Below are 22,851 nucleotides of genomic sequence, written 5' to 3' on the forward strand. Positions count from 1 at the left end.
GTGCTGTATGGGTGCGTTCGCATGGTGACCTCGCAAATGTTCTTGATTGGGACGGCTGTCCGCAGGACTCGTTTTGGGTGGAATACTTTGTGCGCATGTGCATAGGCGTCCTATGCACACTGTTGGGATCTCTGGACTGATTAATAGTGTGACATACCTGCGCCGACCATTTTGGGACATGCTGGGTGTTTATAAGGTATAGCAGGTGGGATGTTTATGTGTGCAGCTACCTGTAGGACGTGGGTGGGTGGCTTCACCTAACTAGAGTTCTTCACACGTTTGTTCGCATATGCTGCACAGGGGAGGTGTCACCAGGAGACAGAGGAAGAGATAAGCATGCGTGTACTTGTGCAACGCACAAATGTCCGGTCCCACAACTAATTATAGGTGGTTCACAAGATGCGCACATGCGGGTCGTACTGGCATCGTACGGATGACTCCATTGTGATTGAGGATAGGCCGGGCAGGTGCACTGTCCATATGACACCTCCCTTTTACTTAATTGAGGTAATTCCTACCAGTACTGTGTGCCGCTGAGTCATAACGGCATTTTAGCAAGAAAGGAAAAGCCACATATACACTCAGCAGAAATTTAAATATCAAAGTTCACTTCCACACATTCATACATACCATTACGAAAGGGAGGGGGTAGCAGAAGTGCATACTTATTGTGTTGAATTGGGGATTTGCACAGGTTGGTCATGAGGGGAGGTAGGGATTGAGGTATCAGCGTAATGTCTATAATCACACAGATTTTGAGGGGATGGTGGGCTGTGAAATGGGGAAAGGATACACGTGCAGGTTGGGCAGTGGTACTTTATTTTGTCCATAATATGTCCTTGTACGTAATCATTTAGGGCGGCAAAATTGTTCACCTATTCTTCCATTTTGCCTTCCAGGCTGTCCACTTTGCTATTTACAGAGTTTCTTTCCTTTACTGTGCCGGTATGCTGTTGTGGAAGCGGTGCCGCTTGTGTTGCCTTGCTTTCCTTTCCAATACGTTCTCTTACAGAAAAATAAATCTGTTAGGTGTACATGAAGCAGTAGATATTAAATATTTTACGATTTAGACTGCGGTGCGTACCAATGGGGTTACAATCGCAAGTCATTGCGTCATGAGGGAAATGTTCTTTCAGCCACTCTAAGGTGCTTGCCATTGCCATTGCTGTGTAAAAAAAGAAACATTCTGCTTTTCTACTATTGTATACTGTACCAACTGTGCAATTATCAGACACACTTTAGTGTGCTTACTACGTTGTAGTGACATTTTGATCTTAGTACTTTCCAGTCCTTACTCTGCCCGTTCGTTCTTTGTTACCATGTAAAGTGGCAGTGCGGTATAACTGTTGACGGCAGACAACACTTCTCTTGTTGGTGAATTTTGTTATGGTGTACTCCCTATGCCTTTGTGCTGTTTGTTTCATAAGTACACAGTTTGCCGACCTACTCTATTTTGCCTTGCAATTCATGTACATGGTGCTGTTTGTATATGTTCCTTGTATTTGCTGAATGGTACCACTACGTAAGAGAGCCCATGACTTTCTGAGCAGGCCCGAAGTCCGCTACCAGATGCATAGTCCGTGACTGCTGTGTGCATTAACATGGTGCCAGCAGGTTCAGTATGTTGTACAGTACATCTGTACAAACTAAGGGTATCCTGGTAAAAACCTATGCAATTCAGTGAAAAAACGGACGTTATGGTTAAGTTGCACTAGTAAAAACGTATGAAATTCAATGGAAATATGTTGTCACAGGGACGTTATGGTTACAGGTAAAACTGAAAACCCCCAGAAATTTGCCAGTTACGGTAAGCTAAACAACCATAACTTGCGCTACCACTGTGCACTGCAAGGACTAACACCCATGACATCAAAGATGACATCACAAATGTCATTGATGGCATCACTGATGGCATCATATGTCTGGCTCCCTCTTTTTTTGTTCACTGACATATGTAGGCCAGGTGGTTCTCTTCACTGACAATCAGGAAGTAAGAATGCAAAAGGTACTATGTTTGCAGACCTTTCCCTTCTCATATGTTCTTAAACTACTTTCCATAGGGTTCAGGCACATCATATGATACATGTAGATAGGGGAAAAAGCCAGCCTGAAACACAGCAATCATTTCTGTGCATGAAGATATTCAGTTATGTTATGAACACTTTCTGGTAGTACTCCGACTTTTTTGCTTACTTTACTTTTGTTGTATATGCTCATATTTGTATGCCTTGTGGTGTCTTTATGTTTTGTGTATAGTAGTACAATTATGTTATAAGTAAGGCATTCTTAGCTACTTATTACATGTTTCACAGTACACAAAACTCTGAAACGAAAGCATTAATCATTTTACTATCCAACATGGAAAGATTTTGATTGTTGCATCTCTATGATGCATGCTGCAGACCATGCCTACGTTTCTACATGAGTTGGTTCATGTACTGGAAAGAACTCTGTAATGCAAGGGTTTTTATAGCAATGCATTGGGTAATGAGCTATTTATGTCATGATAGTTCTTCCAATGCTCTCTGATAGTTTAGCAACTCTACAATGACAATCCCTTGTGGAGGCGTTGCATGAAAACTAAATACACATGTGATGTCATCAGTGATGTCATCAATGACATTTGTGATGTCATCTTTGATGTCATGGGTGTTAGTCCTTGCAGTGCACACTGGTAGCGAGAGTTATGGTTGCTTACTTTACCATAACTGGCGAATTTCTGTTTTTTTTTTGGTTTTACCTGTAACCATAACGCACCTGTAACAACGTATTTCCATTGAATTTCATACGTTTTTACTAGTGCAACTTAAAGATAACGTCCCTTTAACAACATTCTTTCACTGATATATATATATATGGCCACAGTGAACAAGTTGTAAGGGCTCATTATTATTATTATTATTATTAACAACAATAATACTCATATCAGGGTTTTAATATAATGCTTCATGTCAGTACCTTCCATTTATAATTGCTTTAAATGTAATAAAAGATGTTATTGTTTCCCAGTTCAATGCTACTCAATGTAAGGATCTTAAAAGGATGAATGGCATGGTCGGCGCTGCCTCAAACATGCAGAGTGCACGCTTACCTCATGTCACAGGTGAGCGCTTAACCCGCGACCTAAATATGAGCACTTACCCCAATGTGATCTGCACATTGCCTTGCATGGGTGAAAAGTGCATGTGCCCTCCAGCTAATAGAATGCATAGGAGCACAGAGAGGGTCCCACCCACATTTTGCTCTAGTTTAAAACAATTCGGGGAGGGCACTCACTCACTCTGCATCTTGAGATGTGTGAGGAGAATAATTTCTGTATCAACAGCAATATGAGCTATTGAGATAAAAGAAAATTGCAGAAATCCCTATTTTCTTTGCCCTGATTATTATGTAAATGTACCTCCACTTTTTGGTGTTTAAATATGTATGCTGATCTATCTTCATATCACCATATATTTACAAATATCTCTTATTTTCCTTGGCAGCTTTCAGTCTATGTTGGAAAATGGCCCCTATCATGAACTCCAAATCGGAAGGTCTATCCGGCAACCAGACCCTGGCCACCCAGGCCGAAATAGAGAAATTGTCCAAAGCTGCCGTTCAGTACTTTACGGCAGATGACATCAGCTTAGCTTTATCTAAATTCAAGAAAGCTTATCTCCTTTCGAGCAATCTGCCGGAGAAGCGTGCCCAGAAAGTCTGCCTCTTTAATTTGGGAGCAGCCTATATATCAGCAGATAAACCTAAGAAAGGTCTGAAGTGCCTCATCAAGTCTCTGACAAAAGGATATACAAAAAATTATGGAGACTTATTCTTCAACATCGGGGCGGCGTACGACGTAATGAAGGATCATGACAAGGCTATTAAGTTCTATCAGAAGGCTCTCAACGAATATGAAACAGATGACATTGGCAACATTGCAGAGACCCTGATTAAAATAGGGTATGCCTTTGCGGCGACAGGAAATCTCCACTCCGCCTCTCAGACCTTTAAGTACGCTGGTGCGTCATATCAAAAGATGGAGAGGACGGCTGAAGCTGCCATGGCCTTGCGAGAGGCAGCAAATTACATGATCAGGAGCCGGGAATCCCCCATAAAGGACGTCCTACAAACGCTCCATGACTGTGAAAAGCTATGTGATGGGATCACAGACAAATGTCTATTATGTAAGAATGTGTGGGACAAAGGGAGAACAAGATTGGTCAAGCACATCAAACAGTAGACAATAACACATGCACACACAATGACATGAAGCCTTAGATGACACCTAGTAGCCATTGCTGGACGTTCACCTCCAGTACTGAGCCACAACAAAAGGCATTGTGGGTATGCAAATTAACTCAAAAATGCAAACCTTTTTCTCCAGGAAATTGTCTTTGTTTATAAGGGCGGTGCTATTTTATACATGGCTTAATCAACCCAAGACAGGCATTTTGCAAGGCTTTCAGGACAAACTTTCTTGGTGTTGTAAAAACATGGCCAAACGCTGCAACCACAAGGCTGCAGGACTATACTGCACAGGAGATCCATAATAAGGGTGAAACCAGGTATGTAGTTGTCCTGACAGCCCTGCAAAATGTCTGTCTTGGGTTCATTAAGCTATGTATAAAATTGCACTGGCCCTCCTAGACAAAGACAATTTCCTGAAGAAAAAGGTTTGCATTTGAGTTCATTTGCATACCCCCAATGCCTTGCTGTTGTGGCTCAGAACTGGAGGTGAACTTCAGCGAAGGCTACTAGGTGGCGTTGTGGAATGTGTGACTTGGCTCAAATGATCTTTCCTACATATATATATATATATATATATATATATATATATATATATATATATATATATATATATATATATATATATATATATATTTAGTGGGGGCAGGGAAGGAGACGGGGGTATGGAGGGACCCCCATAATAAAATGAAACAAATACGATTTACAAGAGTCAACACAAAAGTAGTTGACATAAGTGTGCAATCTCAATCTGTTCCAGGTCTAACACACTCCCTTCTCCAATGTCAGTCCCCTTTCTCTCCTCCTTCATTCTGATGTTTTTCGAACCTTCTGATAATTCTCTTCTGATAATTTGTATTGGCAGTACCAATCTAAAAGCATTTCTAAGTACAGATCACACCTGTAATGTCATATCCTTGCATTAAAGAAATGGTGCATCATTCATTTCTATGTTCACTAAGACGACATTATAAGAAAGGTGCCAAATACATGGAAAATGAACTCCCTTATGTTCGCAAAGAGAGTGACGGAAGATCAATTAATTCCCACAGCTTCCTTGTCCTTTTTTAGATCAAATGCTGCGTTTCTCCACCACATTATCTCCCTTCATAAATTAGTCACCAGTTATTAAGAGTTTCATTGTGAAAACAACAACCCCTACTCCAGGCATTTCCACATCTGGATAATTGCATGATAGCTCATTGCTTTCAAATTCCTACGCGTGCAAAATGGTGTCATCCCAGGGGACCCACACATTGAGACCTAATTTATGAGGCAGTCTGGTGTCTGAAGGAGAAAGTGAGAAAGAAGATAGTTGACTTAAAATATGGAAGATATGGAAATATCCAAACATTATAAATGTGACTTACATACACAAACACAAACATTACAAACACAAACATTATTATATATGACTATTATACCAAGCAAAATATGCAATATGCTTGTGAGAAAGTAGGTGGATACCTTCATGTATGGGGGGATTATATTAGGTAAATATGCAAACACCTCATGCATATACTTAATACATAGAGTAGTGCAATCATTTTACATTATTGTATGAGAACATAGATGGAGAACATAAAATATGGTGGTTGGCCATTAAATATCCAAACATTATAAATGTTATACATGCTTACACCAATACAACACATATATAATATGCTCATGAATGCATATTGGGAATTTAAAATATGCTGGGATGGCTAATAAAAAATAAAAATGCCATCAGAGCACAAACATTATGACTAAAAATAGTCATGCAATATATGTTACACTAATAGTATTTCTCTTACTTAATGCCCATGGTAGATGACAGACCAAAACCAAATGTAATTGAAGATGATACGTTGACTAAAAGGTTTGATATAACATTGATTTTTGTTTTCTCAGGCAAACTCTACAATCATCTTGGCATTCACTATGCTGAGTTAAAGTATTTTGGCGAGGCTGCGACCTGCATTAAAAAAAGTATTCGCCTCTGCTCTGGAACCAACTACTCCACACAGAAAATGGCAGTACTTCTTCAGAACTCTGGAGCAGTTGAAAATTCATTGGGCCAGTACGAGATATCTCTTGCATCGCACATGGTGGCAGCAGACACATTCGGTAAGACATAATGATCACCAAGGCCATGTGTCAGAGCAGGATAAACCCTGATTCTATCAACATCATCAGTCAAATCTCTGCCTATCGATTATGTTCTTATGCAATCTGTGTGTATTTGACAAAGCACTCCATGTATGGCAGTCTTAATTTGCGAGTCTCCTATCTGACCTTCGTAATGCAAAGTACGGTGGCCAACAGCACTGGGTGCCACCCCCAGCTAGGGCATGCTGGGCCTGGAGGAGATATACAGGAAATGCCCATGTCTCCGGAGGATAGCTCAGGGGCAACTTGCTCACCTTGGAAGCAAGACGGCACAGAACACCACAGGTTTGATCCCCGGGTTCGTGCTTAGAAGCCTCTTGTTATTATGCACATTATAAATAACCTGTCATATCATACCCTACTTACCTGGTCCCTATCCTAAGGTAGAGGGGAGTCACAGAAATACCCAACCCCTACCAACCCGAGAGAGTGGAAGGAACCCTGAGGAGGTAGTCAAAAGCCAGAATGCAGGACCACAAAGGGGGTAAGCACAGGTGGGGAGTCTCACCCCCACCACCACCCTTATTGCTACCAGTGACCAACATGGCTAGAGGAGCTTGTCCATGACTCTTCGAGGACCTCCTTCCCACAAAATGAAAATGCTTGAACAGCAATTCTAGCTCCCTGGCCAGACCCAAAAATCTATCTCACAAAAGAAAACCCTCTTCATAGTCCCAGACGAGCAAGAAAATACATTTTTTAATTCATCACAGATACCGGAAGAACCATTTTTCACTGTGACTCATACTCGTGGAGCCTGTGGAAAGCCTGTGAAAGCCCTGCAGTTGCAAAGTCACGCATAAACAATTCGGAAGTGATTCATGAAGAATGCGCAAGCAAAGAAACACACAGCCCATTGTTTTGCTTTTCAAAAAGTGGACATCTTATTTTTCTCCTCAGTACACTAACTGAAAAACAACACTGGACGCTGAGAGACAATTGTTTACACAAACACACACTCAGATTATAAAATGGCTCTTTATTGCTGCCTATTCTCAATCAGCATAAATAAAATAAATGCTATATAGAAAATAAATGAATGATTAGAAAATCATTTAAAAAATACTTCACCGTTGAGGTCACTGCAGAACACCTCCTCATCTCAGCCAGCATCACTGATAAGCTCCGAAAAACAGGCCAGACACAAGAGTTTCTCCCTGCATTGGGAATCGAAAGTTGTGCGTCCACACTTCTCCTCTAGCTGTTTTCAGTGCTCCTCGTTTTAAACATCACACAAATGCGTAATGGCTTTTTCCAGAACCTTCTGGCTTTCAACCTGTTGCCAATTCCCATGGCAATCCCAAGAGGTAAACTCTTCGTTTTCTCATGGGACCGTGAAAGACAGCATAACTTTCCTTTGGTTCCTGCAAAGTTGTGAGCTAAAATGTGGCTGCAAAGTTATGAGGTACTAGCCGGTACCTTTCTTCAAAACAATCCTTGAAGCAATGCAGAAAAATATAACAATGAATCAAAAATGAGTCATGGGCGCCCCTCTATGAGAACGAACACGGCAAAAATTGCAGTCACATTTTGTCAAGTAGTGGAAGGTTGTGTGCTATCACTTCCCGAGTGATAGAACACAACCCTCCACTACTTGACAAAACAGGAAGTGGCATCACATAGTATTGTTCCTCAGGACACTAAGAAAAACATGGTTTACGATATCACTGGAATATGATATCCATTTCATACAAGAATAGATCACCATTTGTAGCGTTAACATCAATTTGTGTAGGCCCATATTACCAAATTACTGTGAATGTAAGCAGACGTCCAACACAACAACCTGGAATATTGTACATCCCTCGGGCAAAACTGTACACAGACATAGCATCTTGAAGATGCCTAAACCCAAAAAGCGCAGACATCCAGTGCCTTCCAAGTGTCAGGTTACAGACTAGAAACAGCAACTGACCAACACAAGCCCAACCGGAAAAACAATGGTCTGGAGGGTTTCCCAGGACTGTGCCAGTGGTTGTGAATGATTTGAAACCTTCCAGCCATCACCTTTCTGTTTTGCTTATTTGGTAAATAACCCACCGTTTTTGTTTGTTAGTTGGAAGAAAGAGGGGGGCAAGATGTTTTGCGGGACACAATAATTGCAGTGTTTTGTATTTCAAAATGTTAACAGCAGCAGCTCCACGACATCACCCCTAGATGATGGACCTACAGACCTAGGCTACTCCTCACTATGACACCCAATGAGGCTGAAACATGTCTGGGACTGTGAGGGGTCAGTAATGCGAGGCGGACAACTGCTTGTAGTTTTCTCAAACTATGACATTTTATTTTAAACAAAACATGCAAATAAAACCTAACTAAGCCTACTCTACCAAAGAATTCCCATCGTAGTCTAGGATCTAATGGACAATCTCAAAGCATACACAAACTGGCCCAGACACTAAACGACAAAACAGTTAAAACAAAGCATAAACAAAATAAATGAAAGATTGCCCTTGTTCTTGGATAACTTCCCCTTATCCTGTGTAGATCTCATTCCCCAGGAATGTCCAAAGTCAATTTCTCCCAAAGAAATGTGAAGTCTTAAATCAGTTCTTGAAAAGTTCTAAAGAACCAAAGGTTTGCTCAATCAAAAATCTACTGGTAACAGTCCTTCTTCGGTCTTTCCCTTTCCAAGTTCCACAAAGAAAACAGCACCATTGGTAATCCTGGATAACCTCCTTCCAGAATAGAGATCACCATCACTGGTGATTATCTAGCTGACACCAAGGCCCTCAATGACGTCTACTCGGTCATCCAAGCTAGGATGGCCCAACACCAGTTGTGCCTAAACGATGACAAGACGGAGCTTCTGATCTTGGGCACTGCACAACGCTTGAGCAGACTAGAACCGTCCTATCAGTCATTCACCATAGACGGTAATAACATTCGAGTCTCAAAAGACACTAAAACATTAGGTTTCTACCTTGACGCTACACTATCATTAACCCGACAAACGAATGCTGTCAGATCTGCGTCTGCATACACATGCAAACTCATTGCAGCTTGCAGACCATTCCTTACGACCTTCATCAGTGTCACATTAGCGAGAACCCTCATCATGGCTAAAATCGATTACTGTAGTGCACTTTACCTAGGCACCAGCCAAGAGAACCTGAATAAACTCCAAACTACCCAAAACAATGCCATTTGTGCCGCCCTAAACATTCCCCGCAACCACCATATCACAGAAACTAGAACCAAGTTAAAGTGGCTACCTGTCAAGCAGAGAATTGCACTCAAAACACTCGCCCTTACGCACAAATGCCTGGCTAATAAGGCCCCTATCTACCTCGGCAGTCGACTGTCGCGCCACTCGACCTCCCGACCACTAAGAACTGCCCAGTCCCACTGTCTAGCGATCCCTAGATTTAAACTGCAAAAGCAGGGGGTTTAAGCTTCCCAGTCCTAGCCTCCAAGCTATGGAACTCCCTCCCTGCTACCATCAGAGCTGAAGACTCATTTAACACTTTCAAAGCCAATACTAGATCTTGGCTTTTTGACCAGCTTTAAGCCCTGCTCAGCGCCTCAGTCTTACACACTCTGACCTGCTGACCTCTGTTATTACCTAGCAGCACCGGCATCACTGTATTATATGTAGATAGATTCCTTTATTCACCTACTGTCTTTGTGTAAATTATGTAATGTTATGTCTGTATATATGCATATCTGTAACCTGTATAAATTGCGCCCTGATGCCTCTGGGCCTGATGGTCTGCGCGTTACAAATAAAATAAATACAAAATACAAATACAAGAGATGATACAGTTCAAAACAAAAGTACCACGTCTGCTTCAACAATAGTTCTTCTTTTGTAACCTCTACAGTGTCTTTAATATAACTTGTCAGGATGCTTCTTCTAAGGGGATTGCTTTCCCCTTGGAAACTCCCTTTTACAAATGATACAGTGAAAGCAGGCTCCTTTGCTTCACAGTCTACTACTGCTTCAACTACATTCCATATAAAGTGTTCTGACAAAATGATAGAGAACCACAGTGCTTCTGCTGCAACTTGATATTTTGAAAATGTATTAGGCAAACTTAAACCAGACCCTTCAACCTCTACAGGTTGGCAAGCCACTCATTTGTCTTATACCTTAATAAAGGGCAGCTTATTTGCCTCTTCTGTCTGTCTTAGTGCTACCAGAAAAATCTGTCTTGCTTCTAGACTGCTTCTCTCTCTCAGCTTCAACAGTCTCAGCTTCACAGATTGTTGATGTTATTTTAAGAAGCACCCAGCTCCCTTCACCAGCTTTATGCAGTAGTTACCCCAAAGCTATATTGACATTCTTTAAGTCTTAGATAACGGTGTCACCATTGTATCAGAGGATTTTGGGTTTATAACAGCTTCAACAACTTTAAAACATTGGTGTTTAGATGTTAATTCGGCTGATTTCACCTTAGAAAGGATCTGTGTAATGCTTGGGTAGTGTGTGTTCTTCTCGTGACTTCAGCAACTTCTACAAGTGCTAAATAATTGTTCTGAATGTTGTTCTGAATGTTGTTCTGAATTGTTCTGATCTTGGGCCCAGGTCCCCGCTAGCTGCACACCTGCACTGCCTCCCTGGCAACCCCCGCACTTGGGGACTATTCCTGTATCCCTACAGTCCCCTACTAGCAATTGACACTTGATGTCTGCACTTACCCTTGTACTTGCCACCAGCTGGCTGCACTTTCTATTTATTGCTTTATTTATTCTATTATTTTTACTGTCGATCCCATGTATTGCACTGCCCCCTCCCCCTAGCCCTGCACTTTTTCCCCTTCCCTTGAACTTGCGCGAGCTCAATGTCACCAGGCCTAGTAAGATCGTTGTCTCTGTCTTCCCTCTGTGCCCCCTCCCTTGCCTCATCGTGCCTTGAAACACTTGTGTATAGGCGTGTTATAAATGCCATATCATATAATATCATCTCATACAAGAGTCAGGTTTCACTTTAGAAAACAATGTAGGTACATGCAATCTCTCTGTGATAATGAACTTCCACTTAGAGACTTGCATGCCATTTTATTCTTTCAGTGTTTTGTTTTAATGTGGGTTGGGAAACACAGTTTCTTATGTGCAACCTCTCGTTGATGTTAAAAAGTCTTGTAACACTTTGGAAAAATCAGCTGGTACTTCTTGAATGATTTCCGGCAACGTTCTCCCTTTTAATAGGAGACACGCGGCCACTCGGTAATGATTTAAATGCAACAATAGGAATATTAAGGGTTTTATTTCTACGCATGCGCTTTGAATAAGCGTGTGATACAATTTCCTTTATTATAAAGATTTCCTGCCACTATGAACAACTTTACTCGCTCGTACTTCAACGCGAGTGATAGTTTATCTGGATACAGTTGCTGGCAAGGCATTTCTTGTGATTTGGGGTTCGGAGCTTCATTCACCGGCTCCAAAGTCACAGCGGGTACAGGCTGCTTTCACTTCTCAACTTCTTTTCTTCAGCTACTGCTGCTAGAGGCACTCTAGGGACTGACACCCCTCTGCAGCACAGGTGTCTCAGATCCGGCCTCGACAACGCAGAGTCTTCTTTTCTCTAGCTTCCCTCAGCTTGCTTCTGCACACACCCTCAGGTGGATGCATGACTTCAGCTCTTCATTCACAGCAATTATAATTTAGAATTGTTCGTTTATAATGCCCTTAATACCGGAGACCAGTTTCTAAGCGCGAGACTGGGACCTGAATCTGTGTTGTTATGCGTTTTCTTGCTTCCAAGACAAACGCGTTGCCCCAGAGCTATCCTCCCAGCCCAACTGGAAAGTCTGTTAGCTTCTCCCAATCTCTTCCAGTGGAGCCACAACCAAGCAGGGTTTTTGAGCGCAGGGCCAAGTAAGTCCTGGAGGTGAAATCTACTCTTCTCTCGTCCAGGCGACCCTTCTGTGGTCACACTTCCTAGTGAACTGCCAGCCTTGTGCTCTGCTTCTTCTTCTGCTACTGCTGCCAATCTTCCAGCTCCTGCACCAGCTTCCTTTTACTGCTCCCTCCTACATGGCTTTAGATGCAGGCCCTTAGTGTTAATTGCCTGACCCTGCCAAAGGCTGTTAAGCCTGCTTGCCTGTCCTTTACCTCTGCATGCCTCTTTAGCCCTCTTCTTTTGTCACAGTCCCTGAGGGATTCTGTGACACATGCCTATTTTAAGGAAATTAGGTTTTGCTACCTCTTTACTACTTTTAACAGTGTTGTTACTTCCCTTGATGTTTTTAGAAGAGGGATTGTGGGAGAGACAGAAGGTGCAATGCTTTCACTACTCCCTGTAGTATACCTTTGATATTGGGGAGGACATTTGGGGATAACAAAGGTCTGTTCTGGGGATCTGGCAGATTTAGTTGTTTACCCCTAGGTTTTACTAACTTCGTTTTAAACCCATTAGAATGGCAACAGGCTATAATCTCTCTCAGAATAGTATAAAGAGTATCCTTTTCTGAGGAACAGTACCATGTCTCATCCCATGCAGTCTCTTCCCTACCCTGGGTTTGTCTCCTCCCAGGCGACCCTTCCGCAGTACACCATCCCCAGGATTGAGATCAGAAAGTGTCTGCCCTCTCCAGGCCTCCTAGGAGGAGACTCTAGGCAGGGTTTTGGTGAGGGATCCACAGGATCCCCAAAAGGATGATTGTAGTCTCATGCAGAAGGGATGTGACCTATGTGAGATAAGCATGGTATCAAGAGATTGACAAAGACAACAGAAGTATAGTTAAAATTGTCAGGGTGGCATAGCTCCTATCTTGCCCTATAGTTATGGTGGGGATTGTCCTACCTAAATAAACAATTGAATGTCTAAATCCAAAAGTCCACAACAAAAGTCTGTCTGTGATAAAACCTATGCCTGCTCTCCCTTCTAATATGTAAATGTTGTGTAGGATGTTCTAACTAAAATAGTGTGCAACATAAAGTCTGGAGCTGTCTCTAGCCTCCCTTTGAAAGTTCAGGATACAGTTCTTTCTCGATTTCAGTATTTCAAATATTCCTTCTTAAGTATCAAGTTATGAATCAATATTGCACAGAAGCTCAGGGGTTCCCTTCCCTAAGCATCAAATATATGGACACAAAAATTAATGTTCAAAAAAGAGCTCAGGTTTTCCCTTACCCAAGTTTCTATCACTGTAGAACAGAACAATGTTCTCAAAGGTGCTCAGGGGTTCCCATTCCCAAGCTTCCTGCTTTGTTGGCAATTTAGAAACTATTTTCAAGTTCATCAGTCACAGGGTTATCTTCTTAACCCTCTGTAGGCTTTCAGTTTGCCAACTTTCACTTCTTCTTGTCAATATTGCCCATTCTGCGTTTTGCTCACTTTTCACTCTGCTTACTTTTCAATTTGCTCACTTTACACTGGCTTCCCTTGGGATTCTTATTCACTTCTTTCATTCTTTTTATATGTTCGAGGCTTTCAAAAACGTGCCATCTGCACGCGGACACTCTGCTACTCTGTATTAGTTATTTTCATATGCGCACCGTGTTTCTCTCACTCATCGGTAGCAGTCTTCGTCGTTCTCTCTTCCTTGCTGCCATCTGCCACGCAGACACCCCTAGACTGTTGCTTCCCGTCAGGGGGACGAACATCTGTCTGTCACAGAAAAGGGACTGCCTGCCCCCAAGGCTCACTTCTCCCTCGCGCTAAGACTCCCTGGAGACACAGCACCCTTGCCACACAAAGGCACTCTGCTATAGTGTGTCTTCTTTCAGAATCTCGGCATCTCGTTCTGCACCGGTTTCTCAGAGGTTGTGCTGAACTTTCTGCTCCTTTCTCCTTAGCTCACTGTGCTGGAGGTTCCCACACCTGTGATTACAATATGGCCCATTTGCCTTGGGCCCCACAAGTCTCCTGGGATCTCTGTCGGTGACCTGGCTCGGGTCCCAGTCCCAACATGGCTGCCTCTGATGTGTGCTCCACCTTTTATACACATGAGCCCTGTAAAGGGGTTTCAGGTGTGAGCCTTGGCCTTCTGTGCCTGACTTACCCAACTCCAACTACACCAATTATTGGGACTTGCCTGACCTGCAGCCCTGTAGTCTTCAGGGCCCCTCTTTTTCGTCCCAGTACTAAAGTGTTGTTTTCTATGTGTAATACGCATTACTCTAGGGGTTGTCTTCCTCTTCTCAGTGCTTGTTTGGATTTCAAGGGGATAGTTAGGATATGGACAACAATATCCTATGAAAGCTGAGGTAGGGTAAGGTAAGTCACGATTGGAAAAGGGGGGATACCATGTCTCTCTCTTAGACATCATCTTCCCACTCTCCAAGGACCCCCCACTCATGTGATCCTCCCTCGCTTGGCCGCCCCAGTGTTGGGATCCAAAAGAAATGGCCCTTCCCTAGCCACCTGTGCAAAGGATCCTAAGGGAGTAAATGTGAGGACGCCATCTGGTTTCTCACACCTAGCAGTTCGGGCTGGGCTGCCCTTTTGGGGTGGGACCAAGCCTGATTGGAATAAGGTCTTTCCCCTCCTGCAGTGGCTGGGCAGGCTGAAAGACAATGGTCTGGAGGGTTGCCCAGAGCTGTGCCAGTGGTTATGAATGATTTGAAACCTCCCAGCCATCACCTTTCTGTTTTGCTTATATTTGGTAAGTAACTCACAGCTTTTTTTGTTAGTTAGGTGATAGAGGGGAAGGATGTTTTGCAGGTCACAGTAATTGCAGGTTTTTTAAATTTTAAAATGTAAACACCATCGCCCCTAGAAAATACCCCTTTTATTATTTTCTTTGGTCCTTTATATCTTGCTTATTGCCTGCCTCGTCCAACTTCTAAGCACTGGAACAGGAACTGAACCCATGCTGCACTGCATAGTCTTGTTTCCTAAGCAAGTGCATTGCCCCTGATCTATCCTTCCAAAAATATATATTTTTTGCTTGAGGAAGTAACAGAGGGAAACTTCATGTAAATGAATTATCTCACCTTGTGTTGATCTACAGTGTGCATGTGATGCAGGTCTGGCAGATCCTGGTCAGGTCAAATAGTTCCCAAGCAGGATTGGTGGCAGAAGCAATTGGGGGAACACCAATGACAGATCAATGGCTCACTGGATATGCAATGCAGATGAGACGCACTGATGAGATCTGTGTTCATGTTTTGCTGTCACTGAGTACTCCAGGCTGCTCTTACTCGTTCCCAGCTAGCTGGACCTAGCCCCCATACCCTTCCTGTTGCTACAGTACTGGGTATAAGCTGCACAGACAGCCACGCCTCTGAACCCAACCATTCAGGCATTCTTCATTAATGGACTGCCAACCTGTTAGTGATGGCGGCGTTATGGTTTTTCCTGCATCCCTTTTATTTCTACAGCTAACGAGATTGAGATTGCAGGTGAGAAAAGCTGTGCAACATTTAACCGCATTTAAAACCACCTTTTTCAAGTGCAACACAGATATCTGCTCTTGGCAATGCCTTTGTCCAGTGGCCGAGGGGTAGCAAGGATAGGCCTACGGGTAGCAGAGGGGAAGCCAAGGGTAGCAGCTGCTACCGCTGCCAACCGCTCTTTGATGTTCCTTGCCCCACTCAAATTCATACTTCTTTCATGTCACTTTGTAAAGTGGTGCCAATATTTGCCCTAAATGAGGCATATGCTGTCTCCAAAATCCAAACCACCCTAAGAACTGTTGAGGTTGTTTTTTGTGAGTGGCGTGATCTTTTTTCGGGCTTTCAGCACCATCTCACAAAACCCATTATGCCACTGAATTCCCCAAAATATTACAGTCTCAGTTGGCCCCTGAATTTCGTTAGGGTTAATTTCCCTGCCTTCCTTTTCCAGTCCCTCAATGATTGCTTCTAACTGATTGTGCACACTTTGCTAATCCTTGCCTTGGATCCGAATATGATCATTGTAACATGAGATTTGTATGTCAGGCTTGCATGGTATCTTATCTAAGTGGTGTGCCACCAGCTGGTGTCACAGGGTTGGGCTATGCAAGTCCCCCTTTGGTATTCTCATAAAGGTGTACTGACGCCCACCCCAAAAAAAATTAAAACTGCTCTTGGCACTCTTCGGCAATTGGCACAGAGAAAAAGGCATTTGCCGAATCTAACAAAGAGTACCAGGTTCCCTCAAATTTCTGTATGTTCTTAATCAAAGTGTTTGTGATTACAGGAACTGAAAGGAGGAGTATGTTTGTTCAATTCTCTATAAGTTACCATCATCCTCCAGCTCCCATCCCTTTAAAAAAAAAAAACTCACATTTATTAGCATTTTCAATAACACACAAACCTTGTAACATGCAAAACAGACAACTATTAAACATCGTCCAAGGAAAATCCACATGTCATCGACCTATCGCTACAGAACCACTATAGAACAGCTGAGCCTCCCCACCTTCCAACAAATGCTCACACTTCCACATGACCCAATTAATACCATCAGTAAGAAGTTCTTCCCAAGTCCATCCTGTGTACCCACATTTTGAATATTTGCTCCCACAGACACTCAATCAACACTGCTGCTACCCCCCACCCCCGAGTTGCACTCCTTTATAATATCTTTCCCCTCTTATTCATCTTCCCTTCCAGAGTCATTGACCCTCTTCCCCTGTTTCTACTGACATACACCATGACCGAATTCCTCACGTTCCACCTCTATATTCGCACCTCTGTTATGTAAGGCTGCTGTGATTCTCTCCATCATGTACAGATTTGTCCCTGTGTTGATCCATGCCCGTTTCCCGGGGAGTAACACCCTCTTCCACTGTGTAGCCAGGCACGCTCTCCCCGCCAGTACCAAACTGCAGTAAGTGTGGTAATCTGGTGTATTCCCTTTCACTCTCTTCCAAGCCAAATAGAACCAGCATCAGTGTCTTAACCCATAGGACCCCATCCAGCTCCTTAATCCACCCTAGGACCTCATCCCAATAATTCAGAACCCGCCCGCATCCCCACCACATGTGCCGATAGTTGGCCCGATCCCCACATTCAAGCCAACAAAGAGGGCTTACCCCAGAGAACTTCTTAAAGCGTCACACCGGATCGTATTGCCACCTATGTAGCATCTTAATTGCATGCAGCTTGTACTGGCATGCAATTGAACCTCTGTGTGCCCCTACGCACATTGTGCACCATATTCCATCCTCTACTTCTGAACCCAAGTCCCATTGCCATTTTCTCCTGAGCTTCTCCGTGTCATCCCTCTCCACCTCCACTAATGCCTTATATAGGGCCAAAATCAATCCCTTCATTTCACTGCGTGAATCAAGAACCTTCTCAAAGGACTGAAGTTCCTCTGTAATCCCTTTTATTCAGGGCGCAGCCGTGATCACCCCCTTCAGTTGCAGGTAGAACAACAACAGTTTTACGATTCCTAGTGCTTCTTCCAGGTCCACCAAAGAGATAAATTGGCCCTCCTTCCATAACTGTTACACCCTTGTGAGACCTGCCTCAAACCATGTCTGGAACCTGTGAAGATTTGGGATCCGTTCCCGCTCCCCCCAGGCCCACAAATGGCTCAGTGGAGAGAGCGATGTTGTGACCCCCAAACTCCAGCCCCCTATGCCAGATATGCCAAATTACCCCATAATGGGGTGCTCCCTAATCCTCCTCGGGATCTCGGCACCCATAGTCACTCCCCCACTGTCGCCGACCTTAGATGGAAGTTATCTAGAGCCACCCACTGACAGTTCTTCTGTTCCCAGAGATGCGGGACCAGCACCCTCAATTGTGCCGCCTTATAATATAGGTGCATATCTGGGAAGCCCATCCCTCCTCTTTCCTTTGGAGCACCAAAACCTCATAAGCCACCCTTGCTTTTTTCACCTGCCACAGAAACTTCAATAGGTGTCCCTTAACCTCTTGGAACATAGTGTCTGGGACTTGGATCGGGGGCATCTGAAATAGGTAAAGCATTGTTGCGAGAAAGTTCATCTTGATGGCATTCAGCCGCCCCATCCATGATATCGTCAGTTTACCCCATTTCTCCAGATCCTCATATAATGAGTCCAGAAGCAGCAGTTAGTTTATTTCATAAAGACCTCCCACACCCCTTGTGACATTTATCCCCAAATACCGCAACTGGTTTTCTTTGATCTGCATCCCCAATGACACCAACCTGTGCGCCTCTTCCTTTCTCACCTGATCTAGGGGGAATAGAATCGATTTCCCCCTGTTGATTTTGAAGCCCGAAAAGGCACCGTGTTGCTCCACTAGTTCCACCACTACTGGGACCGAATAAACTAGGTTCCTCCGATGCAATAAAATGTCGTCTGCATATAGACCCAACTTGTACTCCTGTCCCCCCACCCGGATACCTTCTACTGAGGGGTTATTGAGCAACTTCTGAGCTAATGGCTCTAAGGAGAGGGCGAAGAGAATTGGTGAGAGTGGACAGCCTTGCCTCGTGCCCCGCTGCAACCCGAACCATCGTGAGAAGTTCCCATTTGCTGCTACACAGGCCTTTGGGTCCGAATAATGTGCCATGACGCCCCCTAGAAACATACCCCCCGTTCCAAACTTAATGAGAACTGCCCTGAGGAAGTCCCATTCCACTCTGTAAAATGCTTTTTCATTTTTTCATCATTGACTGCCAGGAGTGTTGGGTTCACCTCCCAGGGGCCCATTCGAACAGGTTTATTGATTTGCACATTGTGTCAGTTCCCTGCCGACCTCTAACAGACACTACCTAATCCGAGTGGACTAGCCGTGGCATATGGGCATCCAATCTGGACGCCAAACAATGAGTGAACAACTTTGGGTCCACATTAAGGAGCAAGATTGGACAGTATGAGCCACAATTACGTGGTTCTCTGCCTTCTTTAGGTATGACAAAGATAAGCGCTCTCACAAAGTCTGCAGCGCCCTTCTGGTCTCTAAGATGTAGTTGAATAATTTTACCAGGTACGGGACCAGGACTCCCGCAAATGACTTATAGAAGCCGGCGGTGTACCCATCGTCCCCTGGGGCCTTCCTGCTCTGGAACGCTCTAATGGCTAGCAGATCTTCTTCCCCCGTAATCAGAGCGTCCAAGTCCGAGGCTTCTTCCTGCGTCATTCTTTGAGTCTTCAATCCGCTCAGGTAAGCGTCCATTTCCCGCTCGTCTGGTTTGGCCCCACCCTTCTATAATCCTTCATAAAAGTTGGCAAACCTTTCCAATGTACCCTCTGTTGATGCCTCTAGTGTACCACCTGTTCCTTCCACTCCCGATATCCATCTATCAGCCCGCTGCCCCCTTAAATGCGCTGCTAGGAGGGCATCTGCCTTATCCCCCTTCTTGTAGTATTTCTGTTTCAGCAATGGTCACTTCTGAATTATTGTACCTTCCTCTAACACCCTGACTTTCACTCTCTTACTCCTCACCTCCTCTATCCACTATCACATTCCCTCCTCAAATGCTTGTATCATCCCTCCGGAGCTCGGATCTTCATGCACAATCTGTTCTCTAGCAAGGCCCTCTCTCTTTTTTCACGCCCCTTCTCTAATTAAAACATCCCACCACATTGCCTTAATCGCATCCCACACTGTGTCCAAGGGCATCTCCTCTGTGTCATTCAGAGCAAAATACTCCTGGATCAGACCCCCAACTCCTCCCTAAATACCGGGTCCATCCACAAAGACTCATTGCATCACATCTCCATAACGATCTGTTGGGGCCTAGGCATGTCTAAAACAAGTCCAGGGAGGCCATGTTGTGATCAGACCACGCAATCGGATGGATCATAGATCCCCTTGCAGTTTCCAACAATTCCCTTATATTACAGAGGTAGTCTATGCGGGTGTAGGTCCCGTGGGAGGTGAGAAAAAATTAAAGCCTCACTCCTGGGGATGAAAACAGCGCCACGTGTCCAGCAACCCATGTGAATCCAGTAATGCTTGGAAACCTACACCACTTGCCTGAGCGGGTTCTGACCCGGGTTACCCATTGCCCTTCTCTCCAGCTGGGTGTTTGCCCACATATTAAAGTCGCCCCCCACAATGAGGTGTTCCACCCCCTGTTAAGAGCCCTGACCAACATGGACCTGAGAAAATGTGACTGGCCCTGATTGGGGGTGTACAATGCTACAAAGGTGAATCTGACCCCCCTTATGGTACCCATCAAAATTAGTGTCCTCCCCTCTGAACACCTCCACACCTTCTCTACATCCATCTTCAACCTCTTATTTAGCAGAATGCTGCCCCCCTTCCTTTTCTCCCTGGAACTCCAATACACCTGAACCAAGAGACCACTAAGGACCCTTTGTTCATCAGCCATAGCAAACCTTGTCTCCCGAAGAAAGAGGATGCCCATTCCCATTCGGCGAAACTCCCTGGCCACTAAGGACCCTTTGGTTGGTGAATTGAGCCCTTTCACGTTCAATGTGCAAACTCGTAGCCAGTAATCCCTGCACTTCTTATTCAGGTCCACCATCGTACAACCCTCTGCCAATCCTACCGGAGCGAGAGCCTCCCGTCCGTTCCTCTTCTTTCTTGGTAATGAATAAATGCATCAATTTATCATATGGATCATACCTTTCCACCCCCACATTTCCCCAATTTGCCTCCCCTTCCCTAACCCCCTCCCCTGTACTCCCCTGCCCAGGTGCCAGGACCCCTCCAGTTAACATCACTGGACAAGCACCGGATCACCAATAGGACCCAATCTATCAGGTTGCCCCCCCACATACTCTTCAAAACCAAAGGCCCCCATCCCCAACCCCATACCTCATACCCACCCACTCTCCCATACCACAACGGAAAAAAAAAAAAAAAACTGCTGATCTCCAGAATCCCCAGTACACCTGTAGAATCTCCACCAGGCCTATGTCCCCCTCCCCTTAAAACAAGCCCTCAAGCTCCCCCTCCCCCAACAGTCTAACCACGAAGACCCACTAAGAATATTCCAACCATAATGTCCAACCGAGACCAAATTGTCCCAGCTTTAGGGTTTCCAGGTCAGTAATCCCCTGATGGAGGGGAGTTCAGTTTCCTAAATTTCCTCGAGTGGGCCGCTTCTGTCTGTTTGGCCCTTTTATATGCCACTGTCTTACAGACTCTTTGGGCCTCTCTGTGGTGTGGCTTCCCCTTCCCCAGTCTGTTCGCCCTTGACTCTGTGTATGTCTTCCTCCGTAACCAGCTTGTAGCTATGGCCTCCAACCTCAAAACAAATAGAGAAGAGAAATCTCCACCTATATACCATGCCCTTTTCGTTCAGCCACTTCATGAGGGGTGTGCACAGGTGCCTCTTCACCAACGTGAGGGAGGACAGGTCCTGGAAAATTGTGATCATGGCATTCCCCAGTGACACCAGCCCAGCACCCTGCGCTCTTTCCAAGATCTTCTTTTTGCCCTGGTAGTTGTGGAATCTGACCGGGACCGACCTAGGGCCTCTACCTGTCCCCCTACTCTGTGCACCCTATCAATCTTAGGCTCATCAATGGTGTCATCCCCAAACAGGAATTTAGCCGCATCATGGACAACCCCCTGCAGATCTCTTTCTGTTTTACCCTCCTTTGCGTATGTTGTTTCTCCTTTCTCTATTTTCACAGTCATCCATCTTTCTCTATTTTCAAGTCATCGATATTGAGGGTGATCTCCCCTTCTGTTCTCTCCAATTACACCATGTGCATGGCCATCTGCGTCTCCAGTGTGTCTAGTGACGATTGGTTGTTTTCCACTGCCTGCAGTCTCTCATCCATTTTATCGATCCTGACGTTGATTTTTCCCACTTTACCTCCGATGGCCGCCCTCATCCCACAGATCTCCTCCATCAACGAGGACACCATGGGGGTCATTACGACCCAGGCGCAAAGGAATACCGGGCACCGGTAAGGACACCGTTGCCGGTAATCCCTTTGCGCCCTATTCTGAGGTCCCTTTGCGGGTCCTTCCATTAACGCCTGATTTTAGCAGGCGTTAAAGACGGGGAACCCGCAAAGGGATACCGGGGTCAATAACGGTACCGTAATTTACGGTACCGTTATTGCCACCTTCCCCCTTCCCATTGAGCCCTATGGGGGGTCAAATGGGAATGGAGATTGACATTTTCAGTGGGGACTTACCGGTTCCGCAAAGGTCGGACTAGACCAGTAAGTCCCCATTGAACAAGGGCGGACACGGTACTGGTAATGGTGCTAGTCATGGCGCTAATGGCGCCATGACTAGCACCAACCTCGGAATGAGGCCCCATGTCTCCACATCCTGCTGCATTGTCTTTGTTTTGTTAACATGCCCTGGGCTCCATTTATCAGAATATGTGAATTGCCTCAGTTTGCTCTTCCAGTCCATATACCGTAGATGGCCCATCCCTCGGAGGCACTCAAACACCTTGGTTGGTGGCCGGTAGCCCTGCACTTATATTCCATCAAGGTGTCCCCTCGCACCTCTCACCTCCCCAACACCTTCCCAGTCTCCCTCCAGAGTGTAATCCCTACACTGGGCTTCAGGGGGATCCTGCCACGAGGGATAGCTGGCACCTCACAGCCTCGAAACCGCCTAGCCCACAATGCTTCTTGTATATTAGTGTCACTGTACATAGGCAGGAAGCGTGGGGAATCTGTGGAATCTACTAGCCTGCCCCCAGCACCTCCA

The 22,851-nt window shown here is 44.8% G+C and overlaps 1 protein-coding gene across 1 annotated transcript in view; it reads left to right on the forward strand.

The window, feature by feature from the left end:
- The first annotated feature begins 3,491 nt into the window (after positions 1-3,491).
- LOC138504133 (tetratricopeptide repeat protein 24-like) overlaps positions 3,492-22,851 on the forward strand; it is a 529,591-nt gene continuing 510,231 nt past the window's right edge. The window contains exons 1-2 of the mRNA XM_069624352.1: positions 3,492-4,166; positions 6,121-6,336. Coding sequence (XP_069480453.1) covers positions 3,506-4,166; positions 6,121-6,336 — 877 coding nt within the window. The 5' untranslated portion in view covers positions 3,492-3,505. The remainder of the gene's footprint in view (positions 4,167-6,120; positions 6,337-22,851) is intronic.

The sequence above is a fragment of the Ambystoma mexicanum genome, chromosome 11, assembly GCF_040938575.1.
Source record: "Ambystoma mexicanum isolate Mex_15411 chromosome 11, UKY_AmexF1_1, whole genome shotgun sequence".
NCBI classification, from domain to species: Eukaryota; Metazoa; Chordata; class Amphibia; order Caudata; family Ambystomatidae; genus Ambystoma; species Ambystoma mexicanum.